Source organism: Eutrigla gurnardus (genome assembly GCF_963514095.1).
Source record: "Eutrigla gurnardus genome assembly, chromosome: 5".
NCBI lineage: Eukaryota > Metazoa > Chordata > Actinopteri > Perciformes > Triglidae > Eutrigla > Eutrigla gurnardus.
Window position 1 is genome coordinate 11,923,605 of NC_139919.1, and position 17,866 is coordinate 11,941,470.

The 17,866-nt window shown below is 39.3% G+C and overlaps 2 protein-coding genes across 3 annotated transcripts in view; one reads left to right on the forward strand and one right to left on the reverse strand.

The window, feature by feature from the left end:
• bbs12 (Bardet-Biedl syndrome 12) overlaps positions 1 to 17,866 on the reverse strand; it is a 43,576-nt gene that overhangs the window by 13,085 nt on the left and 12,625 nt on the right. The window lies entirely within an intron of this gene.
• Positions 1,555 to 5,167, forward strand: LOC311013400 (uncharacterized protein). 2 transcript variants are annotated; one of them, XM_084009436.1, is made up of 7 exons: positions 1,555 to 1,704; positions 1,820 to 1,929; positions 2,023 to 2,064; positions 3,796 to 3,909; positions 4,017 to 4,058; positions 4,169 to 4,249; positions 4,430 to 5,167. In XM_084009436.1, exons 2-7 carry the CDS (start codon positions 1,867 to 1,869, stop codon positions 4,457 to 4,459), a joined length of 372 nt encoding a protein of 123 aa, XP_083865562.1. In that variant the 5' UTR covers positions 1,555 to 1,704; positions 1,820 to 1,866; the 3' UTR covers positions 4,460 to 5,167. The 2 variants fall into 2 exon arrangements, with proteins under 2 accessions (XP_083865562.1, XP_083865561.1); XM_084009435.1 differs by lacking the exon at positions 1,555 to 1,704 and having other exon boundaries at positions 1,745 to 1,929.

A 17,866-nucleotide genomic window follows, 5' to 3' on the forward strand; every position in this document is an offset into this window, starting at 1 on the left:
AACATGTGATGCCTCTACGAGTTTCCCAGATGTGTAATAGTAATGCCCATCGGTCGAGATGACTGAAGTCGCTGAAGAAATATTCTGTGACATTTCCATATCATTTCTGTGACCTGAAAACACAGGAAGGACTGAAAACCATGGGGCACATGCATGAAAAGTGTGTGTGTGCATGAAAATAGTCTATGAACATAGACTTTATACTCTACTTATGTATGTAACCACATGCTGATTTTATTTATTTTTCTACCAGGTTTGGAGTAGCTGTTCACATTGCGGTACAGTATGTGCACATCTGCAGCTGGAATGCACTGCCAGCTGTTCAACTATTACTGTATTTAAAAACAAATGCTTGCAGGGCTTTAGAGGCAAAGCTGTGTGCATCATTTCTTCTAAATGGGAGAGAATGATTGTTGGCACATTTGCAATTAAGTTGGGGATAAGAAAAGCCTACAAACAAACTCAGATCAAATCATACATGGGTTAGAAGATATGAATTCAACTTTTGACCGTTTTTCCCTCACTGTGGTGGACCGGTCACGTCGTGACATTTCACGCCGGACGCCCGCCAGAGTGAGATTACATACAAAAACAGTGGTATCTGTGGGTTGCCAGCATCATATCGCAAATCGCCATGTAATGAAGCACAGTGACATTATGATTTGCAGCAACGAGAGCACCAAAACTCTGGAGATAAATTATTTCACTGACCATGACTGCTCCGGTAGTGTGAATTTAGCCTTTGTGCAAATAATTTTTAAACATGGCATTCATAACCTAACATCTATACAATGCCTGTATCATTTCTTGATTATAGTGGATTTATTTAGAGTCAATCCCTCACTGTAAAGACTCTTAATTTGCAATTTACTGCGACTCTAAAAGATGCATTTATTTTGTATGCTGGAATCTCATTCATAGATGCTGCATGTTCTTTTACATGAACGCAGAATATTAAAGTAAATCTCTGAGATTAACATATTTATCAAACACCTGTTTACTAACTTGAAGAATGAATCACCCTCCACACTATTACCGATACATTCTTAAATAATCCTTCACAAACAATTCAACTTTTATTGTGAAATGTGTTTACAAAGTGAGGACAGCACTGTCCATACCGTCCAGAGTGTCTCCCAAACAGACACACACGGGACATGTCGACACAAAGAAAGACGTCTTCTTGAGCAACAGTGAGAATTAGGTCATATTCCTAAATATTTGTGAAGTTTCTCTCCGCGGTCGTGGAGCAGTGGACTTCCTCCTCCGCTGAGAAACCACATGATCCCCCTCGCTTCTCCTTTTGGTTCAAACGTTAATACCTACAAAGGATTTCCTGTTGTTGTAACATGCTCTGTGCGTTTGTGTAGGTGGCCATGATGCAGTGAATATGCTCAGGTTGTCAATACCACACCTACGAAAGCTACCTATGACACGGTGCGGCTGCGGCTCCACTGATTCAAAATGAAAATGGGAAGTGCCGTCTTCCTGTAGTTTCCTGTTCGGTTGCACTCAAACAACGTATCGTTCACACACTCGTATCTGTAGGCCCCACGCAGGCGCGCGTCCTGACGCCACTCTCGAATCACGTAGTGGTGACTGCCAGTGGAAAAGAAAATTTCATTACTCACACACGCCAGTTTCTGCAGCTTTCCAACTCTCACCAAGTGGTTTTCCTGTGTCCTCAGGGATACGTATAAAAAGGTAAGCGACACAACTGTCTGCATTTCCAGTAAATCTTTTGAAAAGCCTCTTTTGGTGATCTGCTGCCTCACACGCACTGAGAATATGAAGTTGGTTGTTTTTTGCCTTTTTGCAGCCTGGTGCATTTATTTGGCCAGCGCATCGCCGAATCAGAAAAACAATATGCAAAAGAGAAAACTACTAGAAGTCCAGAAAGAGTTGAAGAGGGTGAACTCAACCCTGCAGGTAAGTTCATCCAACTCACTTTTTGACAACTTTGCCCGTCTGTGGTCGCAGTTCTCTTTACTAAGTGCAATCTTCTTGGTTTGTGTTTCACAGCAGAGTGACACGATGCTGAATACTCCACCAGTGGATAATGAGGTAAGGCAAAATAACTTGTGTTGAAAATAATAACCACACTTAATATTTGTGGTCGCTTACTCATTGTTGTTGTTCTCCCTCTTACTGTAGTTGCTAATTGTCATGTGCCGGCTACTGTAGGAGTACATCAAGTGATGAGCATATGTAGCTGTGAAACAAAATCTATTTAGATTTGTTTTCTGTTTATTATTTCACATCTTCTGATAGTTAATCTCTATTTTTTTTATTTACAATTAAATAAATTCCAGACTATTCTAAGGTTATATAGTTTCAGAAAATGAAGACATAAGAAAGTTCAAAACCTAAAAATAACTGCCATCATCATGGGGAATTATTAACAATAAGTTTCATGGTTAAAATATTTAGTTTTAACAGTGTTATAGAAAACAATCCTCAAAACTTTGCACAAACTAACTTCTTTTTGTGAATGACTTAGTGGTACTAGGGGAGAAAAAAAGACATTCCATCAGATTCACTTAAATTTAAGAATTATTATTAATTAATTAATTATTAATTAAAGAATAATAAAAAAAAATTATTACAACAATGACACAAGTGCCTTACAGGACATGCATTTTTAATACATATTTGTAGCAATTTATAGAAAGCAAACCCCACAACTTGCAACTTTCCGAAACAATCCCACATAATCTGATTTGGTGTACTTGACTTCAAATAAATGAGCATTAAGATCGACAGCATTACTTGTAAATTCAGATCAGTCCTCTTTCTTGTCAGGCTCTTGAGTGAGTCAAATCGAGACGTGGCTCAGTGGATTTTCTCACAGCTTCCGTTGCACTCGCAAGTGAAATGTGATGAGTAATCAAGCAGACACTTCCTCACCGACTCAAAGCGTTCTCGGGCGTGCTAGAAAACACCTGACTCAATCCATTGTATAAATAAGAGCTGATAATGATGGCTCATCTTAAACTAAAATGATAAGGATCCCTTAGAGCACAACAAGACTAACTACTCAGAATAAAACTCTCAACAGAGCAAAGATGGCGTCCAGATTTGTGACTATGAAATGCACAGAGGGTTTGTAAAAAGAAAAGTATTAGTCAGCCGCTCTTATCCTTTCACTCATTCAGTTAACGTCCAGAAGAAATGCACTAATAATCTAAAACGCTGATTTGACCCAAGCTAGCTGGGTTCATGAGTGTCACATGTAGCAGCAGAGGATCAAAGCAGAAGGGCTTGGGAAGAAATGTGTCATATTGTACACTTTCAATAAAATCTCATGAGGGAAATTCAGACAAAAACAAAAAGCATCCTTCAGGAACAGAAACTAATCTTTAAAATCGTGGAAACTTTTAGTGAAGAAGAGTTAAGTTTCAGTTGAAGTAAAAGTGCTATGTGTGAAAGCTGATTGGAAAGTCAACTGAATGATGAAGTCATGACATGAAACCAGAGACAACAGCTTTCTTGGAAATCTTTTGATGACATTTTTCCCTCAAATCAACACCTGTACAATTGTATTTAAATGTTGGTGAACTTGAGCTATGCTTAACAAAATACTCCATTTCTTTATGGTTAATCTGTCACGTCTATGCCTTTTTTTATTGTTATTGATTTATATCAAAGTAACACTCGAGAATGTTATGTTCCATATTGAACAAACTGTCATTTTTAGTGTGGATAACCCCCAAGATCAAATCACTTCTTAATGAGACAACTGTACAGACGTTTTATTAACAAACACGGTTTTCTTTTTCTCCATTGTTTAAACAGGACAGCTGCTGTCTCTCATACTTGCAGTGTTTCCGGGCTAACATGAATGTGCAATTCAACGTTATGAATGCAAGACAGCGCAAACTTTACATGAGCCTCACGAGCAACATCACTGTGAGTAAATGGGTGGGAGTGGGACACGTTTAATAAACGGTGTATCTCAAAGCATCAATATTAAGTTGTTTTTTTTTTAAATCAAACATTTCTTTTGTCCATTTCAGGAGAGAGCTCTTTGCAGTTCTTCTAATTCAGAAAATGTCCAGGTATGACATTTTGTCAATATTTTCTTTTATTTACCCTTTAACTGGTTACTGATCTTTGTTATATATTATTCAATCATTAATAAATTAATTTCTCTTGTGTTTCTCTTTAGTCCACCTGCCAAGAATGCGCCTCACATCCGAAGACAAATGCCATAGCATTTTTCAACAGACTGAATTCCCTTATTCAAAAGGTAATGGCTTTTTAAAGAAAAATGTTAGCCATGTTTCACAAAAATATATGTGAAATACTAGAGCGTTTGTTTTTACGGAAAATGTGTCCGGAAATTTGTAGCACTACATTTCATCAACGCTGTAAAGATGTGAATATATGAAACAATGACTGATGTGAATGTACTTGTTTCTGTCTTTAGGGCATAACCAGACTGAACATGCAGGCCTGAGAAGAGGTGATGATCTTCATGTGACCAACGATTGAATGTACAGAAGACACTACGCTGAAAAGATAGCTTCTAAATATTTAACTTATTTAATATTTATTTAGACAGTGGGGGGGAATCCCACTTAAACTATGAAGATTGTATTCTCAGGAAAGCTGCTTTGCCGCCCCCTAGTGGATTTAGCAGATATTATTCCCCCCTCTTTTTCACTGAAAGTGAAAGTTAATTTATATGTTGTAGTTCTCAAAGAATATAAAGTATATATGACAATTCTACTATGTATGACTTGCCTTAGTACAGGATTTTTCTTTTTATTAAAATAATTGTACCATTTGAAAAGAAATAAATACATTACAACACAGAATTGTTTGGTTTGCTTGGTTTATTTGACATCACCACTAATGTATTATCAACTGCACAGGTTTGTTAAATTCTGAACTGGGAAATGTCATTGTAAGGATACAAGTTCTGGTATTAAAGTATATTAGAAGATACACTCTTCTCTATTTTCAGCAGTAGGTGGCAACACGGATCCTTTCATCTGATGTGGGCACTCATGACAGCTAATTTACCTTTACGCTGAAGTTTACAACATTTATCTGTTTTTACATTGTTGTATTTTACGGACTAAAAGATGTGTTGGACTTCAGCAAATAGTCAGACTTGGTGTTTGTCCATCCATCCATTGTCTACCGCTTATCGTGTATTCAGGGACGCGGGATCCCAGCTGTCATTGGCCGAAGTACACCCTGGACAGGAAGCCAGTCCATCACAGGGCTGACATGTAGAGACAGACAGGTAACCAGTCTATCACAGGGCCAACATGTAGAGACAGACAGGTAACCAGTCTATCACAGGGCCAACATGTAGAGACAGACAGGTAACCAGTCTATCACAGGGCCAACATGTAGAGACAGACAGGTAACCAGTCTATCACAGGGCCAACATGTAGAGACAGACAGGTAACCAGTCTATCACAGGGCCAACATGTAGAGACAGACAGGTAACCAGTCTATCACAGGGCCGCCGACATGTAGAGACAGACAACCATTCACACTCACATTCACACCTACGGGCAATTTAGAGTCATCAATCAGCCTATCCCCATCCTGCATGTCTTTGGACTGTGGGAGGAAGCCGGAGAACCCGGAGAGAACCCACGCTTACACGGGGAGAACATGCAAACTCCACACAGAAGGAACCCGGACCGATCCGGGAATCGAACCCAGGACCCTCTCACTGTGAGGCGAGAGTGCTACCCACTACACCACCGTGCAGCCCGACTTGGTGTATGTGGTCACACTATTTTACATGTTTTTAATTGTTTTATTCCAAATTGTGGCGTAATGAAAGTATCATAGATATAGTTTATTGATGTATTAATTATCCTGATGGAATAAAACAAAAACAAGACTGTAGAAATCGTGGAAAGCATGGTTGACATTTTTTTTAATTGGATATTTTAAAATTGGTGCTGCAGTGCTTCTTCAAAGAGATGTGAAATCTTACAGTGTGGTACAAATGAAGTGATCGCAGCTTAATACAACAGGATGCCAGGATAACAAGGAAGATGTACCAGATTTTTAGATTAATTTTTAATGTAAAAAATAAATTGACAGTAGTAAAGAAATTCCCTACAAACATTGATTAACAATACTGACAATTACCCTCTGCCACCACCAGAGGGAACCATGTTGAAGCCAAGCAAGTAGTGCTATGTGATGAAGAGGTGAATAGTTCATACTGTTAAACATGTGTTCTGGGTTGTTGTTTTTGTGCTGTACTGTATTCCCATTAGGTATTATTGTTTATGTAATAAATAAAACATGAAATCAAGCTTGTGTCACTTGAGGGGATGAAATTGTATTTGGGCATATCAATATGAAATTTGTCCATGCATATTGAGCTCCACCATCTTTGAACATTAAAACCAGATGGATTTACAATGTGTGCAGACATGGTTCAATTCTGTGGCAGGCTAACTACCACAAAAAAAAACCCACTTCAACAAGCAGCAGTATGCAGCAACAGAGCAGTCCAAATACCTCTGACAACTCTCACAATGACAGGTGCAAACATACAAGCAGGTGACCTCGCGACCAACGCCACTGCTGCAGATTTCCCAGATGACGAGGGGGATTTCAGCAACACAAACAAACTCAACCTTTACCGAGATGTTATTCACACCTGTGAACAAAGATTTTTGCAAGACGGGAACCTGTGTTGACTTAACCCACTTGATAAAGCTGATGCATTACCATGAATTCTTGAAGCAAATGTTCTTGATGGCCTCCAATGAAACGGAGAAAAGTCTTGATGAAATTTAATAAATGAAGTTTCACAGCAAAATTATATAAAGACGTCTGTTTAGAAACTCTCACACAACTCGTGCAATCCAAGTCTCATTTATCCAATCAAGTGCTCCCTATTATTGAAATCGTTTCGGTCTCACACGGACGAGTAGCGCTGCTGTGCAAGCATGAGACTGTTTATGTGGAAGTATTGTAACCCTTGTTAAAGACGGCCTCATTTTTCTGTAAGAGTCCAAAGTAACATGGGATGAGAAATTGATATCCAAATGGTTTATTTTGTGCGTGAAGTATCCTTTAACAAAGAGGAAATGCAGCTGACAGTTTGGTTTTGATGGGTCACAACTCGTCATTTACATCAAAGGTCATTAAATATCTGCTGTGCTAGTCTTTTTATAGACCATCATTCACTAAGTTTTTTCTTAAATGTGTTCTGAAGAAAAAACTAAGTTGGATTCATGTTCAGAAATGTTTGTGTCTTGATGATTCCCACGTCTTCATAAATTGAAAGCCAGTTCTTCTTAATGAGCATATGTAAACCCATGAAAGAGGCATGAAACTGCAGGAAAAGTTGAGAAGTAAAGAATTCAGAAATGAAAATCTAATACGGTGGACAACCGGACTCTAATAGTAAGAGAAACGTCAGTCGCTCTGAAGTTGAGGAAGCTGACTGCTGCAAAAGGTGAATAGTAAACGGGCTTATTCTGTAGTGTCAGTGGTGGATATAAAATAACACTAAAACAAAAATGACTAAATTACTTACTGTTTTTTTTAAAGGCCATATGCTCTGTAAAATCATGAAAATAAAAATGGAACAAGATGATACATTATACAAATATATTGGAGGTGTTGCAAATACGAGACAAAGGTGAGTCGAGTCAGTTTACTTCTCCATAAACAAATGTACAACTTTCCAGCCACATGCAAACATCTGGCAGAAAAAAAACGGAAACCATCACACATCAATCCTCGCTCTTAAAAGGCACCGATCCCAATCGCTCTACTTTCCCCATTGTGGGTCACCACAACATAATATAAATAAATAAATAATATACAGTATTGTACAACTGTAGAATCGAAAAAAACACAAGAACCAATTATTTTGCACACACGCGTCAGCACTCACATGGGAGTAAGAAGACATCGGTGAATGCATTGTCAAAAAACATCTCGATGACGCCCAAGAACTTTGGGATAACATTCTAGGGAATGATGAGTCAAAGGTGGGACTTCTTGGAAGACATGAGTCCCGTTATATCTGGAGCATTCCACAATAAGAGAATCATACAGACAGTCTAGTCTAGGGCTGCTTTGCTGCTTCTGGATGACTTGTGATTATCGATGGAACCATGAAAACCTTTGTGCCAAATTCGAAGCAGCAGTGGCAGAAAGGTGTAAAGAACATCAAGAACAATGTTGACGCTTTCTTATTTGGCTCAATCTAACCATCACAAAGGCTTAATTTCTTTATTGATCTCATGACGAAATGCTTGAGTGTAAATTAATATATTTTTTCCTCCTGTGATGCGAGTAGAAAAACTGGTTGATTTTTTGATAGTAAATAGAACTGCATTCATATAGTACTTGTTTAGATTACAGATAGTTTGCAGATAGTTTACATGTTGACATTCACCCATTCACACACTGATGACAGAGGCAGGTTTCCACCTGCCCGTCCGCATCACACACACCCATGAAACAGCCTTCAGGGCCAAGTTGGGGATCTTACTCAGGGACACTCAGCCATGTGGACCGGAGGAGTCGGGAAGCTTCTGATTGGAAGACGACTCCCTTTACCCACATACATCTTGCTGATGTTACATCTGCTGTCATTAAAAGGTGTCACTAATGGGGCTGTTTTTTAGGCTGGGTGAACCCTGCCTGAAACTTCCGGGAAATTTGGATTTCGCTCGGCAGTTTAGGCTGGACACCCTCAGGCTTACTTTCGCTGTTACATTGCCAGAATCTTTGGCTCCAATCAGAAACGGCCATTCTCTCCTGGCACGCTATTGGCCGGTGACGTGACGATGACGAAACATAAGCGACGCGAAGCAGCAGTTGTTGTCCGGAAAGTTGCTCTGATTGGTTGTAGGACTATCCAATTGCGTACGGAGTCATTTGAACGATGCCCATTGATCCCGCCTCTTGAGCAGTAGAAACAAAGCGCAGCTTCCCCAGACTAATGTTCAATCTTAAAAGATTGACCTTAGTATGGTGAAAACCAGACTAGCTGTTTTTACCTTTTCCATATCTATTGACATGATCTTTTGGAGGCACATCGAGAGATGAAATGCAAGTGCACCTGTTTCTCCCCTAAAACTGCATAGAAATGAATGGCAACTATAACGATTATTATAGTTTCCAGATTATTTATTACTTAGCCTTATGTGATAACTTCCAATATCACAGACTCTGCAAGGGGCCTCTGTGTTAAAGATGCCACGATTAGTATAACTGCCTGCATACCAACATGGCAAACAAAGGTTTACTGGAATGCATGATCACACGAGTGTCACAACATTTGCTGGGATTAAACTCCACACAACACAGTTATGTTACAACTATCTACTAATATCTTTAGTGGACTGTTAGTGTGTTTTGTTTAAACTCTGACTGTACTGTCGCTCTAAAAATAATACTGATGTACTCCAAAACTTGTTTTGCTTTGAGTTTGTTTACTAGCAAACTTCTACAATGCAGTGTGGAATTGCCTTCTTTCCAGCTGAAACCACACTGTTATGAAAGCAAGCAGCTGCAGTACGGATGAGTACGAGTGCACAGCCAAACAGCTGTGTACCTGGAGAACACCTTCATGAAGATACCGTGAAAGTCTCTTCTTTGCAAAAGCCTCTTGGTGTGTGTGGTTGGTTGTAGTCGGGCTGAGGGGTTTTCCACAGTGGCCACTACAAAATGTGAAATGATTGTAAGCTGAAACCCTCAAATAACAAGATTGAAGAAATGTCTGTCAGTCACCACAGACACCATATCTTACATATCTTTACAGGTTTGGACAATCTAGCCTCCATCTACAGTAACTAACACTCATAAAAAGATTGTTTAAACACACTGAGTGGCGAGTCCATACTGGCCCTAAGGAGTTCCCTTCCTAAAGTGATTTCAACACAAGTGATGGGGGACAGCGTCCACAGTTTGTTTAAATATATTTCCAGTTTCAGTTCAGCTGAGGTGAATATGAGGCGTCTACGTCTGCGTCAGTGTCTTTTATGGGACTTTTGTCATCTGATCATGACAGGACAACCATTTTTACAAAACATACATAGTATGTACTCAAATTATCTAAATCTTTGATTATGAATCTGTACAAAAACAATCTGTTAACTTTCTCATCCTCAAGAAAAAAAGGTTTTCGGTTCCACAAAAGCTGTTCTGAATTAGTTCAATCAACTCCTAATAAGTTAACTATGAGTTACACGTGGGCCTGGCTATAAAAAGCCATCAATGGAGCTCCGGTACTACGAATCACCATGTCACCCGGGGAGAAACAAGGGCCTACTTTCACGCCCTCAGAAAGCACATCCTCCGAAAGCGGAGCAACGTAGGTGCAGCAACGGAGAGACATTTGGCGTGGGAAGAAATTAATGTAAGAGTCAATGCACAAGACCGACTGAAATAATCAATTGGTTTAATGGTTGATAACATTTTGCTCGTCATATTTTTAGCGAGTCACTATGGTGTAATGGTTAGCAATGCTGAAGTGACCAGGGTTCACATCTCACTTTTAAAAGTAATGGGATCTGATGAAATTCTTTTTCATATAGGTTTAATCCCACGGCCACCAAAAGAACGTGGCTGCAGCTGAAAATCAAGCACAAGACTATTGTGCAAACAGGTAGTCTAAGGCAGATGGTTTAAATCCTATTTCACATATTAAACAAAGTAAATATCAGTGGCTATGTCAACTTGAAGTAGCTTTAACCCCCAACAGAATCTGCTCTGGTCTGGTCGGAGATTATATCCGCGATATGAAATGTTGTTAAGTGACAGATTGTGAGGAATAAAGTACAGTTGTACTAAGTAACCATTAGGGAATGAAAGCACTACTACGTGAGGGAACTCAAATCACTTTGGCTTCCATATGGATGGCTTGACAAGGAAAGGACATTTCAGTTTTACACAGCTGGTTCAGGATCAGCAAGGGAGGAGATAGATAGGGAGAAACTCAGGGTTTGTTGAAGAAAACCTGCCAGTGAGCTCAACATGTCATTCGCTCACATTGAACATTAAATAACAAATTAGAGTACATTTAGGGGTACAAAGATGACTGAAGCTCTAATCCACTACTCTCAAACCACGTGCTACTGAGTGCCCAGTCTCCTGTTCTAACCGACCTGCTGCTAAATGAGATGGAAACATGTAAAAAAAGTGGAAAATCTACAATGTTGACTTTATCCAAAAAGTTCCCTTTGACTAAAACAAAGAACAATGCCCCCTCTCCATTAACGACGCAAGCTCATGGGTACCATGCAGTAAACTTGAAAAAAAAAAGGGACAAAATAGACTTTTGATAGTAAGTTAGATATGACTCAAATTCAACACACCCAGGAAAGCCACCACCTAAGTGGTCTGCAGTTTCTGGTTAGTAGGTAAATGACACCACCCCCACACAAAGCATCATAGGAAATAAAACAACTAAATCTTTTATGATTCATGAATGGCTACTATGAACTATTTAAATGCAGAAATAGTTCCTCAATGACTTGTCACCAAGAGGTGCAAAGCTGGAACTGACTGCGTAATGTCTGTTTCTCCTTTGAAGATATTGCATAGAGGTTGGGTTATTATCTGACGAGAAAATTAACCACAATTCAACATACATTGAACCCATAAAAAAAGTGATTTTGACTAAAATATCACAACTTTTTTCCCACCAATTTTGAGAAAAACAAACTGTTCAAGCATATTTAACAGTATATTCCAGTATATGTAGAAAAAACTGTATTTATATATTCTTCCTGAAATAAAAATATATGATGGAAGCTCCAACCAATTTCAAACCAATAACATCATGAAATTCATCTATCAATCAATCAATCTGCAACTTCAGTTCTGCACAGAGCTGGCGAAGGTGGTGTGCTATTCTTTTGAATGATCAAATCCATATTTCCTGCCTGCCGATCTCGTTTCACTTGGAAACACGTCACAGTACAGAAGATAGATGAAATGCTGTTTCTGCTCGACTTTATAGGACATTTATTCTGGAGCTGCAGCGCATTTTCTATAAATATTTCAAGGTGTTTGCTCCATAACCTTAACTCCTGCATTGAGTAGTTAACACGGTAAAAAAGGTTGTCGTTAGCCTTTCAGTGGCAAATACCTCAGTATATACCTAACTATAAATTAAATCTTTCAAAACAAAATGGTTAAAATTAACAGCGCATTGGGCCTTTGCAAATGGGAATGACGTGGGCTACGTGTTTATTTGTATATGGAGCAGGACATAAGATCCGATCACAAGTGAGTCAGTCGAGCTGATCTACTAAGAGCTGTATGCTTGGGATCGGATCAACCAAGACGCATGTTAATGGCAGGTGTGAAAAGGACCACAGAGCATTCAGAATGCTGCTGCCAGGCTTTTAACGAAGAATTAAATGATACAAAAACTCCTGTTTTCCCCCCAGTATCTTTTAGGATGGCTTTAAAAGTCTTTCACTTTGTTTTTAAAGGCTCTAATTGGCCTTTTTATACTTATCGGTTTATGATCCTCTACAAACCGTAAGATCCTCCACAGCAGCAGTAAAATATGGAACACTGCCTTTAAATCTTAGACTTGACAGTTTTTAACGACAACTCTAAACATATCTTTTTAACATGCCAATAATTAGTAGCTGTCTCTTCGTAATCTTTTACGATATCCCTGGAATTTCAAATAACAGCAACAATCACGTCCCTTCTTCCTTGAGTATGTGTATGGCTTGTAATGCTTTGTGCTGAATGCTGTGCATGAAAGGTGTTCAATAAAGTTAATTCATTAATTGATTATAACATTTATGAAACAAATAATAAAGCCCATGAGCTTTAACCAAGGAACAGGAGCCAGACACAAAGGTGGTGACTTCAGCCCTATCTCTGCCTCTATACCAGACGATCTGCGTCACTGAAACATTAAGATGCTGTGGGACATCTGTTGATAAGATCAGCTGGTTCTTGGCCTACTGCAACAATTAGAAAACAGAATGTAGGAGGAACAGGAACAAAGTAACATCAACGATAGTAATAAAATGTTTCTACTGAATAAAGATACCGTACTGAAGATATTTTATAGTGCGAGAGCAAACAAGCTGCAGCTTCAACATTCTGAAGGTTGTGGTTCAAGCAAAACCGCAACACAGAATCTCACTGCACATGAAGGTACAGACAAACAGGAAATCTGCACTGGGTCAATTTTGATTTGAATAAGTATAATGAGTGGATTCTGGTTTGGCTTGTGATAATCTCAGTTTAACTAAAAAGATTAGAAATAATCTCACGTTGGACATGATAAGAATGTCGAGGGTGTTGTACATTTAAGTTTACCTTTGACCCGTCACCAAAGTAGACACTTGCATCTTAATATCAAGGAGTGGGCAAGAGCTTCAGTTAGACATGGAAACAGCTGGGATGCCCCTACATAGAGACACATTTCATGGATAGAAATTTCCCCACCCTCTTCACTCACGTCAAAATCCTGTCACATTAATTGTTTTTGGTGACTCCTGGAGAAACCTTAAAAACTGAAACCAAGTAAGCTGAGGTTCATCGCTCTGTCACCTGGGATAGTTGTGGGGAATCCCCGCACGGTCGTAGGTGTCAGAGAAACCCTCAAGAGTGAGAGTGAGTGACGTGTAATCACGCTCTCATCTCTGCTGGCAGTCACTCATGCTCCTGTCCATCTTTACTTACTTACTACTCCCTTTCTGTACTTAGAAACATTACTATCCTTACTGAGATGAAAAAATGTATCAACACTAATAATTCCTCAAACATGCATTACTGGCCTAGACCATTTGAAAGTATGGTAACATATATGCATTATATTTTTTGAGATTGAATTGCATTTTAGTATGAGATCAGTCTTAAATGTTCCTTTCAAATGTGTGTCGGAGTTTAAAGTTTAAACCCAAAGTCAAAAAGACATGCATGCACGATAAGCGTGTGGTCTTGCAAGCTGCACTTCACTTTGAACAAAAAAATAAATAAAATATCGACACATTTCTCTGAAGAAAGGGAAGGAAACCTATTCCATCTCCACTTATGCTCACTTTGTCACTGATATAGACTGTGTAAAGCACCATTCAATAAAGTAGGTCACTGAAACAAATACAAAATAAACCCATGCTTATGTGCGATTGGACTACTTTTAACTATTAAACTATTAAAAAAAAAACAGTTTTCAGAAATCACCATCAGAAGATGGCACTCTGTGCCCACCCTTTTAGAGTTGGGATTTCACCATGCAGTTGACAAGGGAAAGATACTACATGATCAATAGGAAAAGTTTGACAGCCTACAGCATACCTCATCATCCTACTCATTTTGCGTGCTATAAATAAGCAAACTGCTCAAAACGACACCACAAACCACTGGTGAACAGAGCTTCTGAACAACTTCACTTCAACTGCAATCAAGCTTTTCAAAAGTTCAATATGGATCAGTGTTTCAGACATGCCCTGTGGATGCTTCTTCTCATTGGCTTTCTTCAAGCAAAGCCCGTCTGCGTTGGACAGAGCGACATGGGCTTCTGTTATTTACTCCAAGATGTCAACTGTGTAAGTTATTTCATGATCATATCTTTTTTCTAGGAATATTGAAAACTGACAAGGATCAGCAAGTGCTACTACTGAAACGTAAATAGTAAAACTGCTCTTCTTTTTCTCCAAATCTTTCTTGTAGGTAAACGTGACTTTCAAGTCAACAAATGTGACGGTAAGAAATCATTGTACATCAGGTTTAACTTCTCATTCAGGACTTTAATGCTACTTTTGCTGAGTGGAGAGCACCACAACTGTGTTTACATAGCCACACACTGTTTTCTTTTGAGACTTGCCTCATGTTAGGGGGGTAAAGATCATTTTCTTAAAATTACTAAAAATAAATATTTTTGCATTTGATTAAGTCAAACAGAATGACTTCCTACTTACTCAGACTAGCACCAGTAGATGACAGAAGATGGTTGCGAACTCTAATATATCGGACAATAAACCAACAGTTGCAATCAGCTTTTAACATTATTGGGAACGTCTGTAGAATCTGATTCAACCTTTTTTTTTTTACGTTCATGATTTTGTTGGTTTTGATCACTGGACATAGTGTGACCAAAAGGATTGCTGTGTCTTTGTTAGGAAACCTGCCTTAACGCAATCCTGAAGCACGTCAAGGAAGGCTTCAATCACGCCAGGCAGCACTGCAAAGATGCCCAGCAACGGATTGGCAACACTCTGGAGGCTTTGGACGGATTGCACCTTGTAAGTATTGCCTTCAAATGATTTGATTTCCTCGCTCAAGATGCATGATCCAATACTAAAGCAGTCGCCTCTCCTCAGACACAGGCAGACTCTTCCGAGTGCAAGTTGGAAACCAAGGGAACCCAGTTTGAGAACTTCGTCAACGACGCCAAAACTTTCGTGGAACTTCTGAACGCACGTCCTAGGAAGTGATGCTACAGATGTTTCCTTTACTTTATCATTATTTAATATTTAACACTGCACTAATAATCTGACTCACCGTGAAGTAATGGTTTAGAAACACTCCAAAAAGTTCTCAAGTAATTTATATATTTATTTATTATGCAACTGATGTACCACATCTATGTACAAGATATGTAATAATAATAATTTATGCCAATAAAATGTGAACAATTTTAACTGCAATTCATGATTTTGCTTGTTTGATTTGCCTTGTCTGGATTTGTTTATCTTCATCTATCTCTAAAAACGACCAACATCAAATATTGGAGCCAGGGAATTGGTCACCGTCACTTTCTCTGTCAATACAAACACACAACTTTCCTTGTCTTGTGGATAATCCATTAAAATAGCAGACTTCATCCACTTCTATGATTAGACCCAGCTTGAATAAGGATGTTGTGCTAATGTGTCACTACTGTCGAGATGAGGTTAACCTGCTCTTACCGTGAAAGCCGCTAGTTCTTATGGGATGACGAGTGACAACAGCACCGAACAGCTCGTATTCATCAAACTCTGCTGAGCATCAACAGAAATAATTCTGAGGTCATGCAAATTGTCTTAAGAATCACCTAATCGAAAACCTGAAAAACAATTAACTTCAGTTAATTACTTCTAAAAGCAAATAAACTCTACAATTATGACACTACCTCATCCCATTTCATGCCTTGGAAACTACCCCGAAAAAAAAAATCCCCCGTTGTCTTTTTGAACACTTAAAAAGTGGGACACCACCTAAATAAGGAATTCCAACGTTATTTCCATGGCCTGGGAAAGTTCAATCACTATATGTCAACGTGAGCTGCTCTCAGAGAAGTAACAGTGTTCACACTACAAAAGCGACATAAGAGCCAAGCGTGGCCTGCTACATTGTCCGCGGGTTGCTGTTGAAGTGTTGCTCTAGCGCTCATTGACCTAGTTATGTTGGGGGTTTTTATAGAACAGAACCGACTGAAACAAACATATGATTGGTTGATGCGCCAGCAAATGTCGTGACCGGCTCAACTTTAACTTGTAGCATGCAACGCTGTTGCCGTGTCACTCGTAGCATGAATGCAGCATGAGTCTCAAACTTGTGATGTCATCAAGTATAAAGTCTGGATCTGCTCCATGGCGAATGAACGGGAGACCCTCAAAATGGTTTCGTATTTTTACACCCAAATTATATTTATTGTATTGTGGCGTTATCAGAAACCCACACACATTCCTCTGGGTGCTCTCAGTTGCATCAATGACATCTTTCCAAATGTATTATCTATGTGTTACGGCCGCCGCTGGCTGCCATTTAGCGTGTATTAATTGTGTTGTTTCCATTAGTGATTCTGCCGGTTATGCAAATCCAGCTGTATTATTCCCTGTCGAGGATTGGTCCTTCTGAAGCCGAGGCGGCCTACTTCCTGGTTGCTGTTCGCTGGCGTCCGTGATTGGTGTGGCTGTGATTTGATCGAACCTACCAATCGGAAGTCTTCAATCAACTCCAGCTGCATTTCAAATAACCTCTAACAATCCTCCTTTTGTTCTTTAGCATATTTTTGAGCCAAGAGCTAAGTAACTGTCATTTATTCCACTTCATTTTGTGTATTGGTTATTTGTCAGCACCTGTACAGCCTCTGTTATAGCTCCTGGTGCAAGCCCGCTCTCCTTGGTTAATTAAACACCTGACCAGAACCTGTCCAGTTGTCGCATTCCACCTCATTTCCTATCCCAATTATATGCTCTCCAAAACCAGTCGGGTTGCAACACTGTGCAGGGAACAGTCATCGTGAACATAAAAGGCTCCACAAGGCTGCATCCTTTATCACTTACAGCAACAACTGTGCAAGTCATCCCAGTAAATATATCAGCTGATAAAATGCAGCTTTGGTGGGCCTTTAACTCACAATGAGAAATCGTACTGATCAGAAAATCAAACGCATTCCAATTTATATCATGATTTATAGATCATAAACAAGGACACAATTATAACTGCTGAACTTAGGTTTCAGTTGTTAACTTAAAAAAAAAAATACTTTCTTATTATTTGCATCAACTGTCATATCTGGACAGCATACATGGGGCAGGCGATATGTGAAAACATCTGGTTCTTCCTTTTTTCCGTCAACTATCTAGCAGTAAAATAAGAATTTGTGACCCGACCGCTATGCTGAGGCGCAGCAAACTCATTGCAGCTAAACAGTACACGAAAACACTTTTCTGAAAACATCTGACACTAGAAATAGGCAATGCAGTAACAGCATCTTGACTTGCATTTGATCAGCGGTGATCAGAGTTCACACGCTCCACGAGCATTTGACAGCTCCCTTTAAAAGGGACCATGTGGAAATGAAAAGTGGAAAGTTGACAAGCAGCTATGACTGATAGTTGCGTCACAAAAGAGATGATTCGTTCAGGGGCGTAGCGATGATTTCGGAAGTGAGGGG